The following is a 19,951-nucleotide window of genomic DNA, read 5'->3' on the forward strand; positions in this document are numbered from 1 at the left end:
GGCCCTTCACAATGAACATGTGTATGAGAAGCCAGACACAATAAATAAGACCCACACCAAGGCACAATTTCAAAATACCAAAGGAAGAGCAGTTCTCAGTATGTTATAAACCAGTATGTTAAAATGTGTACAAACATTTTAAAACCACATTGAAGGACCAAATGACGTTGGCAAACATATCAACAGAGCCAGAGCTAGAAGATAGTAAAATAATGTCTTTAAAATTCTGAAGGAAAATGTTTTTCATACATAAATACTATACCCAGCCAAACTACTAATTAAATGTGAGGCTAGAATAAAGACATTTTCAAGTTGGCAAGATCTCAAAAAAGTAACCTTTTTCTGGAAGATTCCATATTTTCTTGCTGCCAATTATTTCCTTACTTTGGCCTTTACTTACATGACTTATTAGGCCTTGGAGGCATTTCCCTCTTCCCTATCCCCACATTCTGTTTCATAAGCTAAACTCCATCTGACCATCCTGTAAAGTCTAGTTTTAAGCCACCTCATCCAAGAAGGATTTTCTGTTCGTGCCAGCAGGGTGCAGTCTTTTCCTCCCAGACTCACAGACTCTCTACTCCAGGGAGGGACTTCTATTTTACCTCTAATCAGCATGCTTTAAAGCCAAACTCTTCTCCCTAAACCACCAATAGCAGTTTTCTGCAGGCAAAAGTCCCCCTGTTTCTTCTTCGTGGCTCTGTCTTTTCAGTCCCTCTACTCAGCAACTGTGACTAATACAAGTTCTTTAATATGGCAGTCACTCACTGATAAGAGAACAATGGACTTAATGTTTCATGTTAATCCATTGTACAAAGAATATAGCACTGAGCCTAGTTCATCTCTGTGCCAATCCCATCCACATCTAGACTTCCCATCTCAGAGTCCCTGCGTTTAGGGCAGAAAGGATCATTTTGGGGAAGGAGAAGAGAAAAGAGATCAACCTTCTAGTTAAGAAAAGATGATCATATGACCCAGCAACTTCACTCCTAGATACACACAGAAGAAATGAAAACATATGCTCATGCAAAAACTCTACACAAATGTCATAACAGCATTATTCACAATAACTAAAAGGTTGAAACAAACTCAGATGTCCACCAACTGATGAATGAATAAATGAAATGTGATACACCCATACAATGAAATATTGTTGGGCAATAAAAGAAATGAAGTACTAATACATGCTAGAGCATGGATGAATACTGAAAACATTATGTAGGTGCAAGTAGACAGTCATACCAGACCACCTACTGCATGCTTCCATTTATATGGACCATCCAGAGTAGACAAATCTGTGGAAACAGAGTGGAGTAGTGGTTGGTTGCCTAGGGCCGTGGTCGGCAAACTGAGGCTCGCGAGCCACATGCGGCTCTTTGGCCCCTTGAGTGCGGCTATTCCACAAAATACCACGGCCTGGGCGAGTCTATTTTGAAGTAGTGGCGTTAGAAGAAGTTTAAGTTTAAAAAATTTGGCTCTCAAAAGAAATTTCAATCGTTGTACTGTTGATATTTGGCTCTGTTGACTAATGAGTTTGCCGACCACTGGCCTAGGGCTAAGAGGGTTTGGAAGAAATGGGGAGCAACTGCTAATTTAGAATATGATATTTCACTGGGTGGAGGGGAGGGTAATAAAAATGTTCTAAAATTGATTATAGTAATGGTTGCATAACCCTGTGAATATAAAAAATATCTGAATTGTGTACTTTGAATGAGTGAATTATATCTCAAGCTGGTTTTTTTTAAATGATCAATGTGGGGATAAATTAAATTCACATATTACTTGTCTTTAAGGCATAATCAAAGAGCACCAGCTTAAATAAGGCAAAATATGCCAAAACTGGATCAAAATGTGCATTTGCGATCAGAAAACACCAAGTAAAAGAAAAGTCATGTTTGTTGATATTTATTTGCCTCCAAATTAATATAGAATCTGTTCACTGTAAAGTTTACTAGTTTAAGAAAAGACATAACAAAGTGTAGTGAAAAGTACTGGGTTTTACTGGAAGCACAGTGTGCCTGGTTATATAAACTTTTGTAGGTCACTTAGTTCCAGAAGGCAGTGTCTCTAGTTTCACTACTTGCTAATCACCTTATTTCACAGGCGTATTCTTAAGGCAATTAATGGATAATGTAGTTCACATTTATAGTGGGGCAGGATCTGCAAGCGCCACTGAGGTTTATTCCAGGCATTTACACAGACCTATTGAGCATGATCTTCAAGGTGAATTAAAGCACCCATTAGAAAATCTTCCTGTTGGAGAGATGCTATGATTACAAAATAAATCTATAAAACTCTTGATTCTCTCCAAATGGATGTGCAGTGTTTTAAACTATCTAAAATTAAATGATGAATTCATATATTTTTCAACTTTAGAGCTGCCTTTTGAAATAGGTCTCAAAAAGGTATAGTGATATAAAGGCATGGTAGAGGGGAACAGATAAAAAACAATCTAATGGATGAGCCAACTACAATCCCTCTTTGCATTTCATCTTCAAGGATACTGAAACTAATAAATCAGATTTACCAAACCATGATTTTAACATAAAGTAAAATCCTAGTCCTATGTTCTTTCAGAACATATTAAAATTCACACTTACCCAGTTGAGTGCATCCAAGTTTTAAGATATTGACCTAATTTTAAGAAAGGAAAATACTAGATGCAAATAAACTACGTTCACTAAACATACTAAGTAGCCCTTCAATTATTCTTGCTTTTGTTTTAAGTTCTCTTTATTTTCTCCCATCTTCTACAGTATTTGTAACTATAAACTTTTCCTGTCTGTATGATGAGCAAACATGAACCTGGTTTGATTTAGGACCAATACTAGTATTTTGATCCACGCTGGTTTGAAAGATACTTAAAAATGCTATGAAGCTGTGCCACTTAACTCAGGACTTGTAGCAGTCATGGACAAAACTGTGCCAATCAGAGAACTGAAGACTTTGAAAACAAACCTGTAAGACCTTGGATTGTATGATGATGTGGTATAAACTGGAAAAACTTTAATTTTAGTATGTGAAAAATCACATGAATAAATTAGTGCAAATAAAACACTGTTTCTGGAATACAAACTTATTTTTTATCTTGGCTTTTCTCTTTGCACTTCGGTACAAAATGTAGAATGCAGAATTCGGCTTCTAAATTGCAGCATTTACTAGCTACACTGCAAACTTGTGGCAATTAGTTTCACTGGAGTACATTCATTACTTCATTTTCATCACTGTTTCATTTCATCTACCTAATTTTTATTCTAATAAAATCTAACAAGAGATCTACCCTTTTAACAAATGTTTAAGTGTACAGTACAGTACTGTTAACTATGGGCACAGTGTGGTACAGCAGTTCTCTATAACTTATTCATCATGCCTAACTTTATGTGTATTGGATAGCAACTCACCATTTCCTCCTTCTCCAGGCCCTGGCAACTCTACTCTCTGCCATGAGTTTGACTACTTTAGATACCTCAGATGAGTGAAATCACACAGTGTTTTTCCTGTGACTGGCTTATTTCACTGAGCATAAATGTCCTCCATTTTCATCCATGTTGTCACATCATAATGTTTTAAATGATTAACTTTGGTAGAGCAGATGACCTGATAGCAACCGGGCCACACCTGGCTTCATCAGCTCCCTGCTCCTCTGGGTGGTCGTGCAGCCAAGACTATATCACACGTGGAGATGCCTTCCCTGCCCCCTGAGGTGAGAACACTGTTTTGATGTATGGAAACACTGCTTCTTAAGAGTCATGGCCTCCTGGCAGTTCCTCTGTAAACTGCGATGGCAGCTGGGCTAGAGGTCATGAATATTCCATAAGGGCTGTCCATGCTTTCAAACCAGAATCCCCAAGCCATGATTCCCATAGCAACACACCGAGATTTTACTCATCTCAGAGATGCAGCAGCCAGCATAGGTATTCGAATGTTACCCTTGATTTTTTAGCAAGATCAACACAGTACTTCTTTTTCAAAGCAGTAATTCTTTTCAAAAGAAAACCAACAAGGAGATACATGTATTACTATATGTAATACTTTCAACAATAAAAAATATACTTTTAAAGCAAAAAAAAAAAAAAAAAAGAAAAGAAAAAAAAAAAAAAAGGAAACCAACAACTGTGTTCAAATATGTTCATTTAAAAGTTATGGAGTATCACACACACCAAGATACCTTAAAACTGAACAACAGCCTAGGGATGGGGAACGTCCAACCTGAGGGCCATGTAAGGCCCAAGAAATCATTTGGTCTGGCCAAGGCATTAGGAATGAGTTCATTAAATGTTTGACCAAATATAGCAGGCTAATTTTTAAGCTGATAATTTTGTATGGCCCGATAATGATGTTATAAATATCCAAATGGCCCTTGGCCGAAAAACGGTTCCTTACCCCTGCTTTAGAAATGACTATATGGGAAAAAGAATTCAATTCATGACAATTACTGAAATCTAATAGAGTCTCAGCTAAATTCTGTACTTATATATTTCATATCTGATTTCCAGTTCCCCTTCCACATACATATGCACTTTATTATTATAGGCTAGAAGAAACATTTTCAAATAATAAAATCCTTTGTTGCTTTATTTTTGAAAAACGCAATATGAACCATTTTTTAAAATATGATAAAATATTATAAAGCACTTATGGAGTAAAATTTGGGGGAAAGATTATTCAAATAAATACCAAAATAAACATTAACTTGAATAAAGTTTGTTTTTCTGAACAGAGAAGTGGTCTGCTGAAAAAATAAGGTAAAATCATTTTAATATTAGATACTGTTTTTTTCTCCTGGTATAATCAGGAATCCTTTTGTGTGTCTAAATGAACCATATACCTCGGACACAAGTTGTTTCAATTATAAAATAACATGGAACGCAAGACCACTCATATATCACACTTCCTTTTTCTACCAGGGAAAGAAAATAATCTCACTTTCTGTACCTCTTTTAAACCAGAAAATGAAATACTGTGAGAACTCACACACACCTCCACAGGTGGTCCATCATGGGCCCAGCACAACTGGCAGAGGAAGAGCTTGGCGGGGAAAAATGATCTTACCTTTGCTTTTTCCAACTGGGCCTGGGCCTGCCGCTCTGCTTCCCTGCGCACCGCCTCCCGGTCTTCCTCCAAAGACACATCTGAATCGGATGGACGGCTGGTGTAGGAGTCTGCCGAACCCTGGAAAGGGAAGTTTACATTTTAAAATAGATTCCATCCATGACGTTTGCGTTGGGCATGTTTCATCGACACCACAGTGAGCTTCCTAGATTTTGCCACAAGTTCCTGAAAAGAGGAGAAAATAATCCACCTCTAGAAAAATCACGCTGTGGTTTGCAGACCATTCACTAGGGTAGCTGTGCCTACTGAGTTACCACTCCTTGCCCAGCTTTATGTTCCAGTTAATGTCCTTTCTGGAAGACAGAACAAGCTCCTTTGCGACCACACCAGCTCCGTGGTGCAGTGCAGAGCTGAAGGGCACAGATGGGTTTCAAGGGTAGCTTCAAGAACAATCTGCACGGAAAGCAAGTAGTTACACCCAGAAAGAAGGCACTGCTAATAAAACACATACCCGAGAGGTAAAGGAGTTATAAACCCGAACTCTCCAACACCTCACTACTGTGAGCTGACTCCACTTTCACCTTAAGCATCCTTCTGCACCTTTGTATTCACCTGATACCTCCCCTGACAAAACTGTAAGTCAACAGCAGTGGGCTCCACGCAATCTTTAAGCAACACAGTTTTTTTTTTTTTTTTTTAAATACCTTTAAATAGATATTAACAAAACCTGTCTGCAGAAAACACCTGCCCGGGATTTATCTCCCTTGGCAAATAAACCATGACACAGGAAAAGGAGCTCAGAAAATTACAGGACTTTCCCTGGCTCCCGCTCCTGCAATCAGGATCACATTACTAAATAAAGGAGCCCGGCCAAGCACTCCAATAACAGCAAAAGCAAAGGCAGCAGAACGTCTCCCCGAAGGAAAGCCCCGGAGCTTACACAGATATCCGAGTTCTTCAGCCTTCCCACCTTGGCTCTTTTCAGAAGCCGGATCCAGGTGGCCTTCATGAGCCAGACAGCGCCTTTCGCATCCGCAGCTGCGGCCCCGGGCGCGGATCCTCAGTGCGCGCTGAGCCCTGCGGAGCAGCCTCCGCTCCTTCCCCGGCCATGCTCCGGCCAAGCCCCTCTCCTCGGTCCCTCTCCGCCTCCGGGGCTTGCACTCCCTACCCCGGAGGACTCCGATCCGAGGAGGTTCTTATTCTCCCATTCCAGACGGGAAAACAAACGCTCGAACGCTTTAGGTTGCTTTAAAAATAAAGAACACCTCAGGTGCGTTCAAAGACAGGCACCAACTCGTTCTTCAACTTCATGTATCTTCCTACCCTGAAGAGTCTCTTCCTGCTCAGAGATTGCTAAAGGAAATTGGTTGCAAGAGAACCTTAAAAAAAACAAAACAAAAAAACCCCACACACACCTAGTGCAAAACGTATGCAGTGACATTTGCAAGTGCAAAGTTCAAGCCTTATCTTCAGAGATCTGGAGGGGGAAGGCGGACGACGCACTCACCGCACTGGGCATGCTCCATAGGTAGCCTTTCCAGGCGGATGCTCACATCACGCACACTGTTAGTCTATGTCAAATTGCCCTTTGCATCCGAAGTGTAAACGGCTGGAAAGGGTTTTGGTTCTATAGTAACAGGCACAAGGTCTGTTTGTCATGTTTATGTTTCAGATAAAACATTCTCTCAAAAAGACAGCACGTAATCTTTTCATTTAAGGATCCCTTTCCCTTAACCTGCTTACAGAAAGTCCATCCTATGCCACAAGACAATGCAGAGATAATATTATATACGATACTGGACAGCAAAAATCAAATAATGCTCAACAACTGTAATAACATACTGCTCTTGCTTGCTTGTGACTTCCCAAGCAAGATGCAAGAGAGAAGGTTTCACATTTAATTAGGACATGAGAGTAATCACAGCTCCAAGCTATGGGTTTCACCGAGTTCAAAATGACTTTGAAATGCTTCTCCAACTGAGAAACTAACGCTTGAAATAAAGTCACTGGAATACATAACTGTGTGAATTGTTATAACAATAATTATGAAGAAGATTCAAAGCTTGGTTGGTTTATTAGCTTGGGTCAGGAGTCATGAAACAGTTTAGTCCAAATTCTTCTTATAAATAAGACAATTGAGGTTTGAGAAGGAAATATAAGTTTTTAATATCCTGTTGTAGTGGAATTACATTTTTAAAGTTTATTTATGAAGAAATACACGTTTTCAGGTTTCTTAACGTAAACAAAATTCTATCATTGCCTTCTAAGCTGCATTTTTGTTGGAGTGTGGTGAGGGAGTTACTTGGTAAAGTTTTATGTAAATGAAAGAAAATCATTCTTAAGAATTTCTCCCTTTTCCTCCCTTCCTTTCTTCTTTCATCCTTTCAACTCTGGGCTAAGACCAGTTTTCATGACATCAATGTTAGAAAATACAGTAGAATAGGAATTTTAGAACAAAAGTAATAGATTGAATGTACCTTAATTGCGGTATAATTACATAAATTGATATTAAAAACATTACTTACATTGTTAGCAAGTGAATGTAAAATGCATGGAGGATACAAAGTTCATTCCAATTTTTTGTTTAAGTAAAATTCTGAAGGGACATATGAGTCTTTCTACACAGACACACATGCTAAGGGGCTTCCCCATCTTCCCAGATCATCCCCTATAGCAGGAGTACCACACACAGTAGAAAATTACCAAGAAGCACAATTATGCCCCATAAAGGGCCTCCGGCCCCACGGTCACTGCGCTGGCTGGCATTTTAGACCCAATCACCCTGCCAAAAGCTCAGGTCACACCTCCTGGAGGACACACAATTTCTGTCATAAAGAAACCCACAATGGCAGGAAGAGGATTAACACACACAATGCATGCGATCTCTCCCTTTTAAACAAAATAAGATTTTAAAAGTCCTTTGCTAATAATCAGGTGTAGCTTTTAATTGCACAGTCATTTTGAGACCTGCTTCCAAGCTTAAATAGCTAAGTGGTTTAAAACAAAACAAGAAACAAAACCCTCTACAATGTGGAGTCTGCATCGACTTTGGCAATTATCTTTTGAATATTTGTGACACTATATTAACCTTTAACCATTTTACAATATGAAATATGACCATGAGCTGTAGCTTATAAACTGTTTAGTGGAGCGTATAGGAGCCACATTATTTTCACACCTCGTACCTGTAATAGTATATACTTGAAAAATATTTTTCATTATAGAAGTTACATATCCCATTGTAAAAAGAGGAAGACACAAATGAGGTCACCTTATGTATCCTCTCACCAAAAAGAGCCACTATTAAATAGTAGCACGGGTAGCCTGCAGAGTTCCTGCAATTTTGAAAGTCACCCTCGCAACATGTGCATTACAATTAATCTCCTTCCTTCTGGGAGTGTGGCTACGTGCAGTTAAAAGTGATATATCTAATTAAGCTTTGCCTTTGGTACCATACGGACTTTCTGGGTCATTCTGCCTCAAGTTGTCTTTAGTCAAGAACAGCTGGCAATCATTTCCATTAACTCCAGAACAGGTTCATTACAAGATGTACCCTTGATCTCTCGAGTTCCTACTGGCCTTTTGTGGTATTTGTCCTTACAGGTACATCACATGTTCAGCTATCCACATTTCCTTTTCTGCATCTTAATGTTCTTATACCTCATTGTACGGTCCCAAAATACAACTAGCACCTAATGTCTACCAATAATTCATTCAGAATCTTCTATTTTTATCCTCAGAACTCTCACTCCAAATATGTGTTCTTTTCTTTCAGGAAATTTTATTTTAATGGGATTAAATTATACTTTTAGCTACTCTTCAACTTCTGGTTTTTTCCCCTCTAAACACTTTTATGTCAAGTATTGGCACAAAAATTATCACCTTTTCCCTTAAGCATTTTTGTTTTGGTATTTATAACTTGCTTTTTTGATGTTGTACTCTTCTGTTTAATAGTCATATATTTCCAGCATCAGTTATCTTCAGCGTGCTCTAGTTTTATCTTTTAAAGCCAAAAGGATGAGAGTCATATCATTCAGGAGTGATATTTTTGATCCCAAATTGTTCATCTATTTCTGTGCAAAATTTTCATATGAAGTCTAAAGCAAAGCTCTTGGGCAAAATCAATTTCTAAGAGTATCCTAAGGTTACCAAATTCTAGACAAAGCTATGTCCAACCAAAATATGTCAGGCTTCAAATGACCTTCTCATGTAGAGGATTATGCTAAATCAATGGCAAATCTGACTTGCTTCTTCCTGACCTGCCATGGGATAGACAGACATCCACAGCCATTCTGGTCAGACCCACATTTTTAAAGTAAAGCAATATGGGATAGACTTCTGCGAACAAGGACTGAGGGGAAAGGGTCTGTCTCTTGTATTGTCTGCTTGTGTTGGCTGGGGCTGATAATTCTTTCATTTCTCCTATTGTCCTCTCTTTCCACACTTTAAAATAATTAACTCCCTTTTTTCTGTGAAGAGATCTGGATCTCTAAGAAAATGAATTGCTCTTCATGCTTTGTTGGTTTCTTCAGAAACAAAACCATGCACTTTTAGGTTGTATGAGTTCCCTGTAAATGTTGGAGATAAAAACCCTTATCGGAGATAACATTGGCAAATATGTTCTCCCATGCAGTGGGCTTTCTCGTTGTTTTGTTGATGGTTTCTTTTGCTGTGCAGAAGCTTTTTATTTTGATGTAGTCCCATTTGTTTATTTTCTCTTTAGTTTCCATTGCCCTAGGAGCTGTATAAACAATCCAATCAAAAAATGGGTAACGGACCTAAATAGATACTTTTTGAAAGAGGACATACAGAAGGCCAAGAAACATATGAAAACATGCTCAAAGTCACTAATCATCAGAGAGATGCAAATCGAAACAACAATGAGGTACCATCTCACACCTGTCAGAATGGCTATCAATAACAAATCCACAAATGACAAGTGCTGGCCAGGATTCGGAGAAAAAGGAACCCTCGTGCACTGCTGGTGAGAATGCAGACTGGTACAACCACTGTGGAGAACAGTATGGAGTTTCCTCAAAAAACTAAAAATGGAACTACCATTTGACCCAGTGATCTCACTTCTAGGAATATATCCTAAGAAGCTAGAAACACCAATCAGAAAGGATATATGCACCCCTGTGTTCATAGCAGCACAATTTACAATAGCTAAGATTTGGAAACAGCCTAAGTGCCCATCATCAGATGAGTGGATTAGAAAACTGTGGTACATCTACACAATGGAATACTATGTTGCTGTAAAAAGGAAGGAACTCCTACCATTTGCTAACAGCATGGATGGACAAGAAGAGCATTATGTTAAGCGAAGTAAGCCAGTCAGAGAAAGATAAATATCACAGGATCTCACTCATTTGTGGAATATAATGAACAACATAAACTGATGAACAAAAACAGATCCAGAGACAGAGAAGCATTGATCAGACCATCAAACCTCAGAGGGAAGGCAGGGGAGGGTGGGGGTAAAGGGGAGAGATCAACCAAAGGGCTTGTATGTATGCATATAAGCATAACCATTGGACACAGACACTAGGGGGATGAGGGCACGAGCGGGGGGCTGGGGGAAAATGGAGGAATAAGGACACATATGTAATACCTTAATCAATAAAGAAAAAAACCATGCACTTTTCACTGATAATGAGCATTTCTGACACTAAAAATTGAAGGAAAAAAAAGTGTTCCTGACACTATATGATGTAGGCTATTGAGACGAAGCATATTTTCTTTGCTACTGTATACTTCAGTTTGCAATTTCACATCATTTCTGCTCAAATACATCTAGTAATGAAATCTCAAGTGTGACTGGCCTACCTTTTGGCTTAATGTCAAAAATATTAACAGAAGTAAAGGTAATCTATGTAAGTTCATTCCTGTGTGGTACTTTTATGATTGTGTAAAAGCTAAAATGATAGCTTCAATTTTCTCAAGAGCATAGGAAAATTTATAAACTTTGTGTGGTTATAGTATGTATTGACATTAAGTTGTACTGAAAAATAACCCCCAAAACCAAAACCATGCATTTAGAATTATAAGTGCTGTAACTGTAAGTTAAGTTCTGGGAATATGATTGTGAGAAGGATTAAAGCTTTCTTTCCATTGTGGAGCTTGATATTTTAGTTGAAAGAGACTACTTTTTTTAAAAAAAGTTATCAAAAAACAATTATAATGAAAAAAAATAAAACAGGCTGAGATAAAATAATAGTGGTGGGAAGATGCTAGTTTAGTTAGGATATGACACTAGGAGGTGATATTTAACCCAAAGGATAAAGAAAAAAATTAGCCCTGGAATATTTTGAAAAAAGAGATGTCGAGGTAGAGAGAACAGCATATGCTAAGGCCCTAGACAAGGAATGCTTAGTAGTTTGAAAAAGTGAAAAGAAGTCAGTATAGGTAACATGGTACTTTTCAGGAGTATTTAAGATCACCCCCCAACCCCTCTCCTCTGTTTCTGATCCTACAGGTAGAATTGGGAATCCTTTTTGTTTACATAGCATCACTTCACAGAAAAACTACTTACACATATTTTATCTTCTTAATTAGAAGTGGTATTTAAATTGCCAGTAAATTCCACTTTATTGGAACAATCACGTCTTCTGAGATTTAAACAAAGTTCATTGATTGTCTTCCTTCTATATCCAGTACTATCTCTTAAAGCCTAAAGTCAGTAAATTTTTGAGATTGTTCTATATTATGCTAATAATGAAGGCAATCAATTTATTTCTATTAGACTATGTATATGAATGGTAATAATTGCTAATTTTTAGTGAATGCATACACTATACTAGATAATGTGTTGATTCGGAAACATTAAATAATTAATCTAATTATCTCCATTTTTACTCATTAAAAAACTGAGGCATAGAGAAGTTAAGATACCTGACTTAGGTTATAAAACTAATAATCAATGGAGTTTGGAGCACTCTGAATTCAAGTTCCATGCACATATCACTTCTTAAAAATAAAAGCTAGAACATATCTCTAGCTGCAACTGATATTTCTATTAATCAAAAACATCTCTGTCTATCTTTCAGGGACACTTATAACCATTTCTAATGGTCATAAATGTCATGATGAAATATCTTTGCTAAATTTGGTTCTCTCTCTCTCTCTCTCTCTCTCTCTCTCTCTCACTCTCACACACACACACACACACACACACACACTCACACATACACACAGCTTCTCAAATTTATCTTCCCAAAAGGCAGTGAAGATACAATGAGGGTTCAATGAAACACAGATAATTTGTCAATGTAATGTTGTTTGGTGGAAAGAAGGATTCAAAGAGTTGGCTGCTACCCTGAAATTTTCCTCACATCAAAGTAGCTCAAAATTGTAAAGCATTCTTTTCATTATTTATCTACAATGGAAAGTACATAAGTAGAACAAGAAAACAATGGAAGTCAAGAAACTGGCTATTTAAATTTTTCTCTCTTCCCTGAAAATGAACATAACTTGGCAAGCTGGTCTTCAGTAGCCTCTTTGGCAGCTGATGTTGCCTGAAGCTGGCTGGAATTCATGTGTCTCCCGAGTAACCTTTCAGTTCAACAAGAATAGTTGCTAGTGTGCAGCACAGAAGCTGAAGGTATTAAAGAGTGCAAACCATAGGTCTAAAGTGAGGCTATGATGGCCATTTATATTTTGTATAAGGGCCTCTGTACAATATTTGCAAAATTTGACAGACAAAAAGAATCTTTCTCCCCACCCCCATATTTTTATTGACATTTAGAGAGAAGGAGGGAGAGGGAGAGAGAAAGAGAAACACCAACATGAGAGCAGAACATTGATCAGCTCCTCCTGCACTTGCACTATCAGGGACCGAGCCCACAACTGGGGCATGTACCTTGACCAGGAATCACACCAGAGGCCTCTTGGTGCACAGGATGATGCCCAACCTACTGAGCCACACCAGCCAGGTAAAAAAAGAACCATTTGGAAAAAGTTAAAATTAGATTGCCAATTTTAATATTATTTTAAGTTTGGATTTCAAGCATAGGATAAATAATTGTCCTTCCTAATTACAATACATCATTGTGTGTGTGTGTGTGTGTGTGTGTGTGTGTGTGTGTGTGTGTGTGTAGGGGGGTTTAGGCCTTTCAAAAATATTTATGGATGGTGATAGATGACAAGAATTTTTCATTCTAATATCATTTCTTACAAAAAACTTCACCTTTCAGTCATTAGAATGGGAATGAGCTGGCAAGAAGCAGAAAAACAGTGCCTGGGAGAGGTGGACTTTCTCAAAATATTGCTAACACATTAAATGAGAGAAAAGGAATGAATGAATCATATGTAAAAAATTTTTGGTATAGGAATTCATGGTGGGTATAGAAACTCTGCATGGACATCACTACCATTAGTCTTTCTACTGAATCATTCCAATCAGCATACATACATGTAGTATTTCTCGTTGCCCAAGAAAACCTTTCCTTAACTCCATTTTCTTGACAGCTCTTCCTCTTTTCCTTTGTTCTTCTTTGCAGAAAAAAAATGCCTCAAAGAAGTTGCCTCTACTCACTCCAATTTTTCTCTTCCAGTTCTCTCTTAGACCTACTCTCTTCCACCACTCTACCAAAATAACTCAAGGTCATCAATGATATGTGGCTAAATCCAGTAGTCAATTCTCAGTGCTCATCTTAACTTAACCATCAGTAGCATTTAGCATGGCTATTTAATATTATTCCGTGTTCGTTATTCACTTTCTCAACTTGGCTTCCAAGAAATCTCTTTCTCTCTCTCCTTTTACCTGTTGCTCTTTCTCTTACCTGTTGGCTGCCCCTTCTATGTCTCCTCTTCCACTCATTTCCTACACCCTCCACTCATACTATACAACCTCCTTCTTTCAGCGCCAACCTCACTGGTCTCCTTGATGTTCCCCACAGGCACCAGGAATCTTCTCTCCTTAGATTTTCACATGCCTGCCTATCATCTCCTTCAAGTCTACTCAAACATCACCTTCTCAAAGAGGCTTTCTGGGACCATCCTGTTTAAAACTGTAATCCTACTGCTCTCCCCAGTATCTCTAATCTCACTTACTCTGTCCTACTTTTAAAAAACAGTGCTTTTACTTTCTAACATACAATATATTTTGTTATGTTTATTGTCTAGTGTCTATCTCCCTCCAATAGAACATAACATCCGTGAGGGCAGAGATTGTGTTTTGTTTTCTTCACTCATTCATCCCAGTGCCTAGAATAGTGCCTGGCACAGAATACATGCTCTGGGAACATATGTTGAATGAAAAAATAAGGGTTACTAGAGAGAGCCTATTCTCCTTCATGTCCTACATCTTGAAGCTCTTCCACTATATGAAGTCCTTTTAAGCATTCTTAAACATTTCTAAATTTTCCTAAACATTCTTATGCCTCTTCCAAAAAAAAAAAAAAAAAAAGCATCAACAGTAATCTGACTGACCCAGAGTGAGTGGCCAATAAATATTTTCTATAGTGAGTAAAATTATCAAACAAAGATTTCAGCCTGAAGATATAATATTTGGTGTTTTATAATAAACCTAAATAAATACTAAATTCATTAACTTAGTGTAAATGTCAACTATAGGTCAGTTGGTTAAATAAACCTGTTCCATAACAAACCACTCACACAAAAAAAGTAATTACATTGAAAGTTTATAGAGCATCCATCTTCCAAGGAATTTAAGAGAGATTTTATATTTTGAAAAATATGATTAATGCTTATGTTCTAGGAAGCTTCTTTTCCCATTAACTCCACTTCTTCCTTCCAGGGACTCAAAGTTCCAATCCTAAAGCTGCTAATGACTCATTGTATAGCCAGAGGCAAGTCATGTAAGTTTTTTTCCAGGCCTACCCCCACAAAATGAGTACGCTAAATCAAGGCTACTAGAAGGAACATTCTTGAAAATGTTCTTGCATATGGTTCAAAATTGTAAACATGACATACTATATGACTCTTTACTACTGACTGCCACTTCTCATGCAGTACCCTACCAGTATTTCCATGGGGATAGAACTTAAATTCACAGCATAAAACGAGACCATATACACTTTTAGTAAGACAGAATGTTCAAGAAATCCAGCCAGCAAGGAGGAAGATGTTTTTCCTGGCAATTTTGAGTAGCATATTCAAAGGAATGCAACTGACTAACTGCACAAATACAAAATTCTGGGACAACTTCGTGGGCTCTCTACGACTAAATAAAGGTTACATCAAAAGATGGCATGTGCATCTGTGAACCTTTCCTTGCGTGGCGGAACAATCAAACAGCAAATCTTGTCCTTTCAGGGTGAATTCTGCCTGGTGGGAACAGCAGTCAATCCACAGACTCACTTCCCAAAAGCCCCACCTCCAAATATCATCACATTGGGCATTTAGGTTTCAACGTCTGAATGTTGGGGATACAGACGTAAATATTTTTATTGCAAATATTCAATACATGGTGCCATATTCAGTCGATGATACTATGTTTTGAATATTTGCAATAAAAATTCTTATTTCTGAAATAGGAAATATTATACGAATTGCTCTTTACCAAGTGTCTATGTCCCATGTTTTGTTAAATGTTCTTAACATTATCTGGATTTTCTAACATCAATATTTTTATTAACATAACCAATAGTTTGGTTTTATTTCCAGCAAAACATTCTAAAATGTGCAGCCTACTTCTTAACATAGTTTAGTGTGAACCAGATTGTCTCTCTCGTTCTTAAATCACCCCCTGAAGGCAGGTTAGCTGCTGAAAGGGATGCATTAACTGTTTTAGGTCAGTAGGGTACTTTTCGGTGCTTTATTATTAAATGCTCCATGCCACTGGTGCTTTCCAGCCAAATCCCTGATCGTGTAGCCTATTTTTAATGTAAAATCTCTCTGAGCCAAAGTCATCTCTTTCTGGAAGGTGAGCCTCTTAGAGCAGAATATTAACAATTTACTACCAAATTACGGAGTCATTTGGCCTGCTTAAGTATTTAACCTGGTACCAAAAAAAAGTATTTAAAGTCATATGAGAAAAGCCTCATGTTTCTATGGATGTTTAAAATAATTACCTTAATACATTTTCTATAGAGTAATACAATACTTGAAAATATTAGCATTTCATGTCTAAGTACTTTTCTTTTAATTCTTGTATCCTATCTGATATAATTCAACATTTTTTTCAATGGGCATAAAGAGTCTTTCAGGAGCTCCAGAGCTTGTTTCTTTCCTCATGTGCAAAAAAACTATCAAGGTTAAATCAACCATTAGAGAAAATATGTCTCTGAAAACCCTATTTTTTGCAACACCAAAAATATTTCCAGGGTATTTTGCTAGACATTTTAATTGTAATAAGAAAGATCTTTATACTTCTATTCATAAAAATGATAACATTACAGAAAAGTTTTTAAATTAGCCCTGAAATTAAAAAAAAAAACACACAAAACAATCCAACCCCATTTCTTCTGTCATTTTTGTGTACTCTCAGTATTTTTACCTACATAAATGTATGTATTTTTAGAAGTGATTCAGGCTTTTAAATATTTTTTACAAATATAATCATTATAAATATGTCTATTTGCTCTTTGGCCTTGTAACTATTATTAAGGTTTGTATAATTGAAGTGTATGGACCATAATTTAAAAATTGTAAGCTATGTCCCAGAAGTGAAATCATTAGTCTAGATATGTATTAGTCTACATATCTAGTTACAAATAAGAAGAACATTGTTTTCCCAAAGGATTGTATGAAAGTCACAAAACCACCAAGATGGGAAAGCATCAGTTTTCATGTCTTCTCACAACATTGTGAATTGGTACTTGGCTAAAAATAGGGCTAATTTAATGAGGAAATGGGGTTGTGTCTAATTTAGTGAGGCTGAACACCTCTTCTAGATGTTTGTGACTAGTTGAGTAGTTAGTGAATTTTTAAATTCATAACCTCTGTCTATATCTAGTGACCTCTTACAGGTTTTCTTATCAGTTAGCATAGTAACTTCTGTATGTGCAAAGAAAGTTTTAGAGGTCAGATCTTTAAGGACTGAAAATCATATCCCTTTTCACAGCTGTGTGGTTCCTTGGAGGATGCATATGATTGCTATCCTGATTAGGTCATTGGGGTGGAGCTCTCATGAGCCAGGTTAATGTTCTTATTAAGGAGACTCCAGAGAGTGTCCTAGGCCTCCTTCCCCTAGGTGAGGGCACAGAGGAAAGGCGGCCGGACATCTGTGAACCAGACAGCAGGCTCTCATCAGACACTGAATCTTCCAGGGTCTTGACCATGGACTTCCCAGACTCTAGAACTGTTAGAAAGGAATGTCTGTTGTTTATAAGCCACTCAATCTCTGGTGTCTTATTACAGCAGTCCAAATGGCTAAGAGACATGCTATTTTAAGTTTAAAAGTATATTGAACTTCAATGATGGCAAAACTTTCATCAAGCCGGGCAAGATAGCTTGGCACTTTGGTAAAGATTAGAAAAGGCCTGCTCCTGACCACCGCCTGGTACCCTTTCTCTATGGCTTGGTGACTACTGTTTCATGGGCTGGTAGAGCATGCGTATCTCTCTATATAAAACCCTAATATGCAAATAGAACGAACGGCAGAACCGAACAACTGAACAACCAGTCGCTATGACGTGCACTGACTGACCACCAGGGGGCTGTGCACTGACCACCAGGGGGCGTGTGTGGAACATGGTAGGCATCTACTGTGGCGGGATGGTGGAGCAGGTGAGCGGGGACACCAGACCAAGGTGGGGCGCCGGTTGCTGTCATCGGGGTGAGCCTCTGGTGGTTACTGAAAATTCTTTGCTCCCACGCGCTGTGGTCCCATCTGGTGCTTGCACCTGCTGCTGGCGCCAGCCCTGCTCACACCGGCTCCTGGCACCAGAGCTGCTGCTCACACCTGCTGCTGGTGCCCAGCACCAGCCCTGATCGCCCCTGAGGGCTTCTTGACCTCCCCCTGCTCCTGAGGGGCAATCGAGGCAGCAGTGGCGGCGGGGGCAGGGCTGCCGGCAGACAGGGGGCCAGGGGCCACGGTGGGAGGGGCAGGGCAGGGGCACGAAGGATGGGCCGAGACCCACCCCTATGCCTCGCAGCCCACAGTTCCTTTCAAGGTGCATGAATTCATGCACTGGCCCCTAGTTTTATATATCTGATGATACTACTGTTAAAAGAGACCTCAGACTCGGACTCTCCAAACCAAAGACACACACTAAGTCTTCTACTTGATTTAAGTGACAATTTTTTAATGTTGTGTATAACTAAACATTATTATTCTTACCTCCACCTCCCCAGCATACAGACCTCAGAATGCAGAGCTGATGCTGGGGTTGGGGAGTTAGGTTTTCTTCACCTTCATATCCCCAGTGCCTGTGCCCACCTGGGGAGAAGACATGACTGATTTAAGCCTAGTGAGGGAGACAGACATTACAGAAGAGCACAAATAATCACTCTGTGACCTTGGTGATTACTGTGAAGGAGAAGCACAGGGTGTTATGAGAGAATGTACAGGGAGACTAAGAAGAGGCCTGCACAAGGAAAAGGGTATTTAGGTTGGGTTTTTAAGTTTGCAGGCAAACATTACAGAAAGAGGAACGGGACAATGTTCTAAGGCAGACGGACCAACTTGAAGAGGAAGATGATCCAGGGGCTAGAGCTTAATGAGCAAAAGAGAAAGGCTTTTGAGAAAGTCAGATGGATATGCAGTCAGTATTTCAGGTATGAGTTGATGCATTCTATTACAGAGGGAATTAAATTATGGTGATACCATTATTTCCTTAATGTCTTCTGCATGAGTATATGGAATCAGCTTAAATGAGTCTTCATCATCATGCTTACAGCCAACCATTGTTTCAGTAAACACCTGCTCCATGCCAGGCACTGAAGATTCCTGTCCTCAAGTAGCTCACAGTACCGGGATCAACTACCAGTTGATATGTTAAAGTTAAAAACGTAAGAGCCATATGTTTTACTACATAGAATTGAAAATCATAAATAAAACAAAAGATCAATAAAACTAGAAAATGTATCAAGCATTGATAAAGCATTTATTTCCTTCATATAGTAATATATTTTGGAACTCAATAAAAAAAAAACAACAACAACCAACAATCCTACAAAGAAAAAAAAAAGAGAAAAAAAAAAATAGAAGAGGTATTCACAGAAAAAGAATGCCCCACTTTAGTTATGATGTTTTTAAATGGAGCAAAAATCGAAGAAATACCAGTGTTTGTATCTATAATAATAAAAGTGTAATATGCTAATTAGACTGGACGTCCTTCCAGACGAAGCCGGGGCTGCGAGGGAAGCCCAGGTCTGGGGCGTGTCTGCCAGCGGCCGGAGAGAAGCCTGGGTCCTGGGTGCCAGAGGGAAGCTGGTGGCGACATCCAGAGGAAAGGAAGGCCTACTCTTGCACGAATTTTGTGCATTGGGCCTCTAGTTAATATATAAGAATGTTCATTATGGCATTATTTGTGTTAACAAATGACGTTAAATGCATAACTGTCCATCATCACTAGGGGAGTGGACAGTTGCATCCAATTATGTGGCATCCATATGATGGCATAATATTCAGACATTAAAATGAGTAAGACAGGGATTTATGTACACCTAGCAATATGTGCTAACAGGCAACAATCTCCAAGATATATTTTATAGGTAAAAAAAAAAAAAAAAAGAAAGAGGCAAAACAGTGCATACTGGTCTGCTATCAGTTATATAACTATTATTTTTAAAACACATACTATCTTAGTATCTAGGCTATCTCTAGAATATTTAAGTGGCTGCACATTAAAGTTACCTGGAGAAAAATCTCTGTGCCTGAGCCATATTCCAGACCAATTCAACCAGAAGCTCTGAGGGGCAGAACCAGTCAGGAGTCTTTTTCAAAGCTCTGCGTGTGATTCTACGGTTCATTCAACACTAAGAACTTCTATGCCTG

The 19,951-nt window shown here is 38.5% G+C and overlaps 1 protein-coding gene across 9 annotated transcripts in view; it reads right to left on the reverse strand.

Moving 5' to 3' along the window:
* Window positions 1-19,951, reverse strand: part of CACNB2 (calcium voltage-gated channel auxiliary subunit beta 2) — a 363,162-nt gene that overhangs the window by 119,063 nt on the left and 224,148 nt on the right. For 7 of the 9 annotated variants that reach the window (XM_054725897.1, XM_008148840.3, XM_008148842.3 and 4 more), the window contains exon 3: window positions 5,050-5,169. In XM_054725897.1, coding sequence (XP_054581872.1) covers window positions 5,050-5,169 — 120 coding nt within the window. Of the gene's footprint in view, window positions 1-5,049; window positions 5,170-5,989; window positions 6,059-19,951 lie in introns of those variants that run through there. The other 2 variants (XM_008148849.3, XM_008148843.3) reach the window with 1 other exon arrangement.

The sequence above is a fragment of the Eptesicus fuscus genome, chromosome 2 (assembly GCF_027574615.1).
Source record: "Eptesicus fuscus isolate TK198812 chromosome 2, DD_ASM_mEF_20220401, whole genome shotgun sequence".
Taxonomy (NCBI): domain Eukaryota; kingdom Metazoa; phylum Chordata; class Mammalia; order Chiroptera; family Vespertilionidae; genus Eptesicus; species Eptesicus fuscus.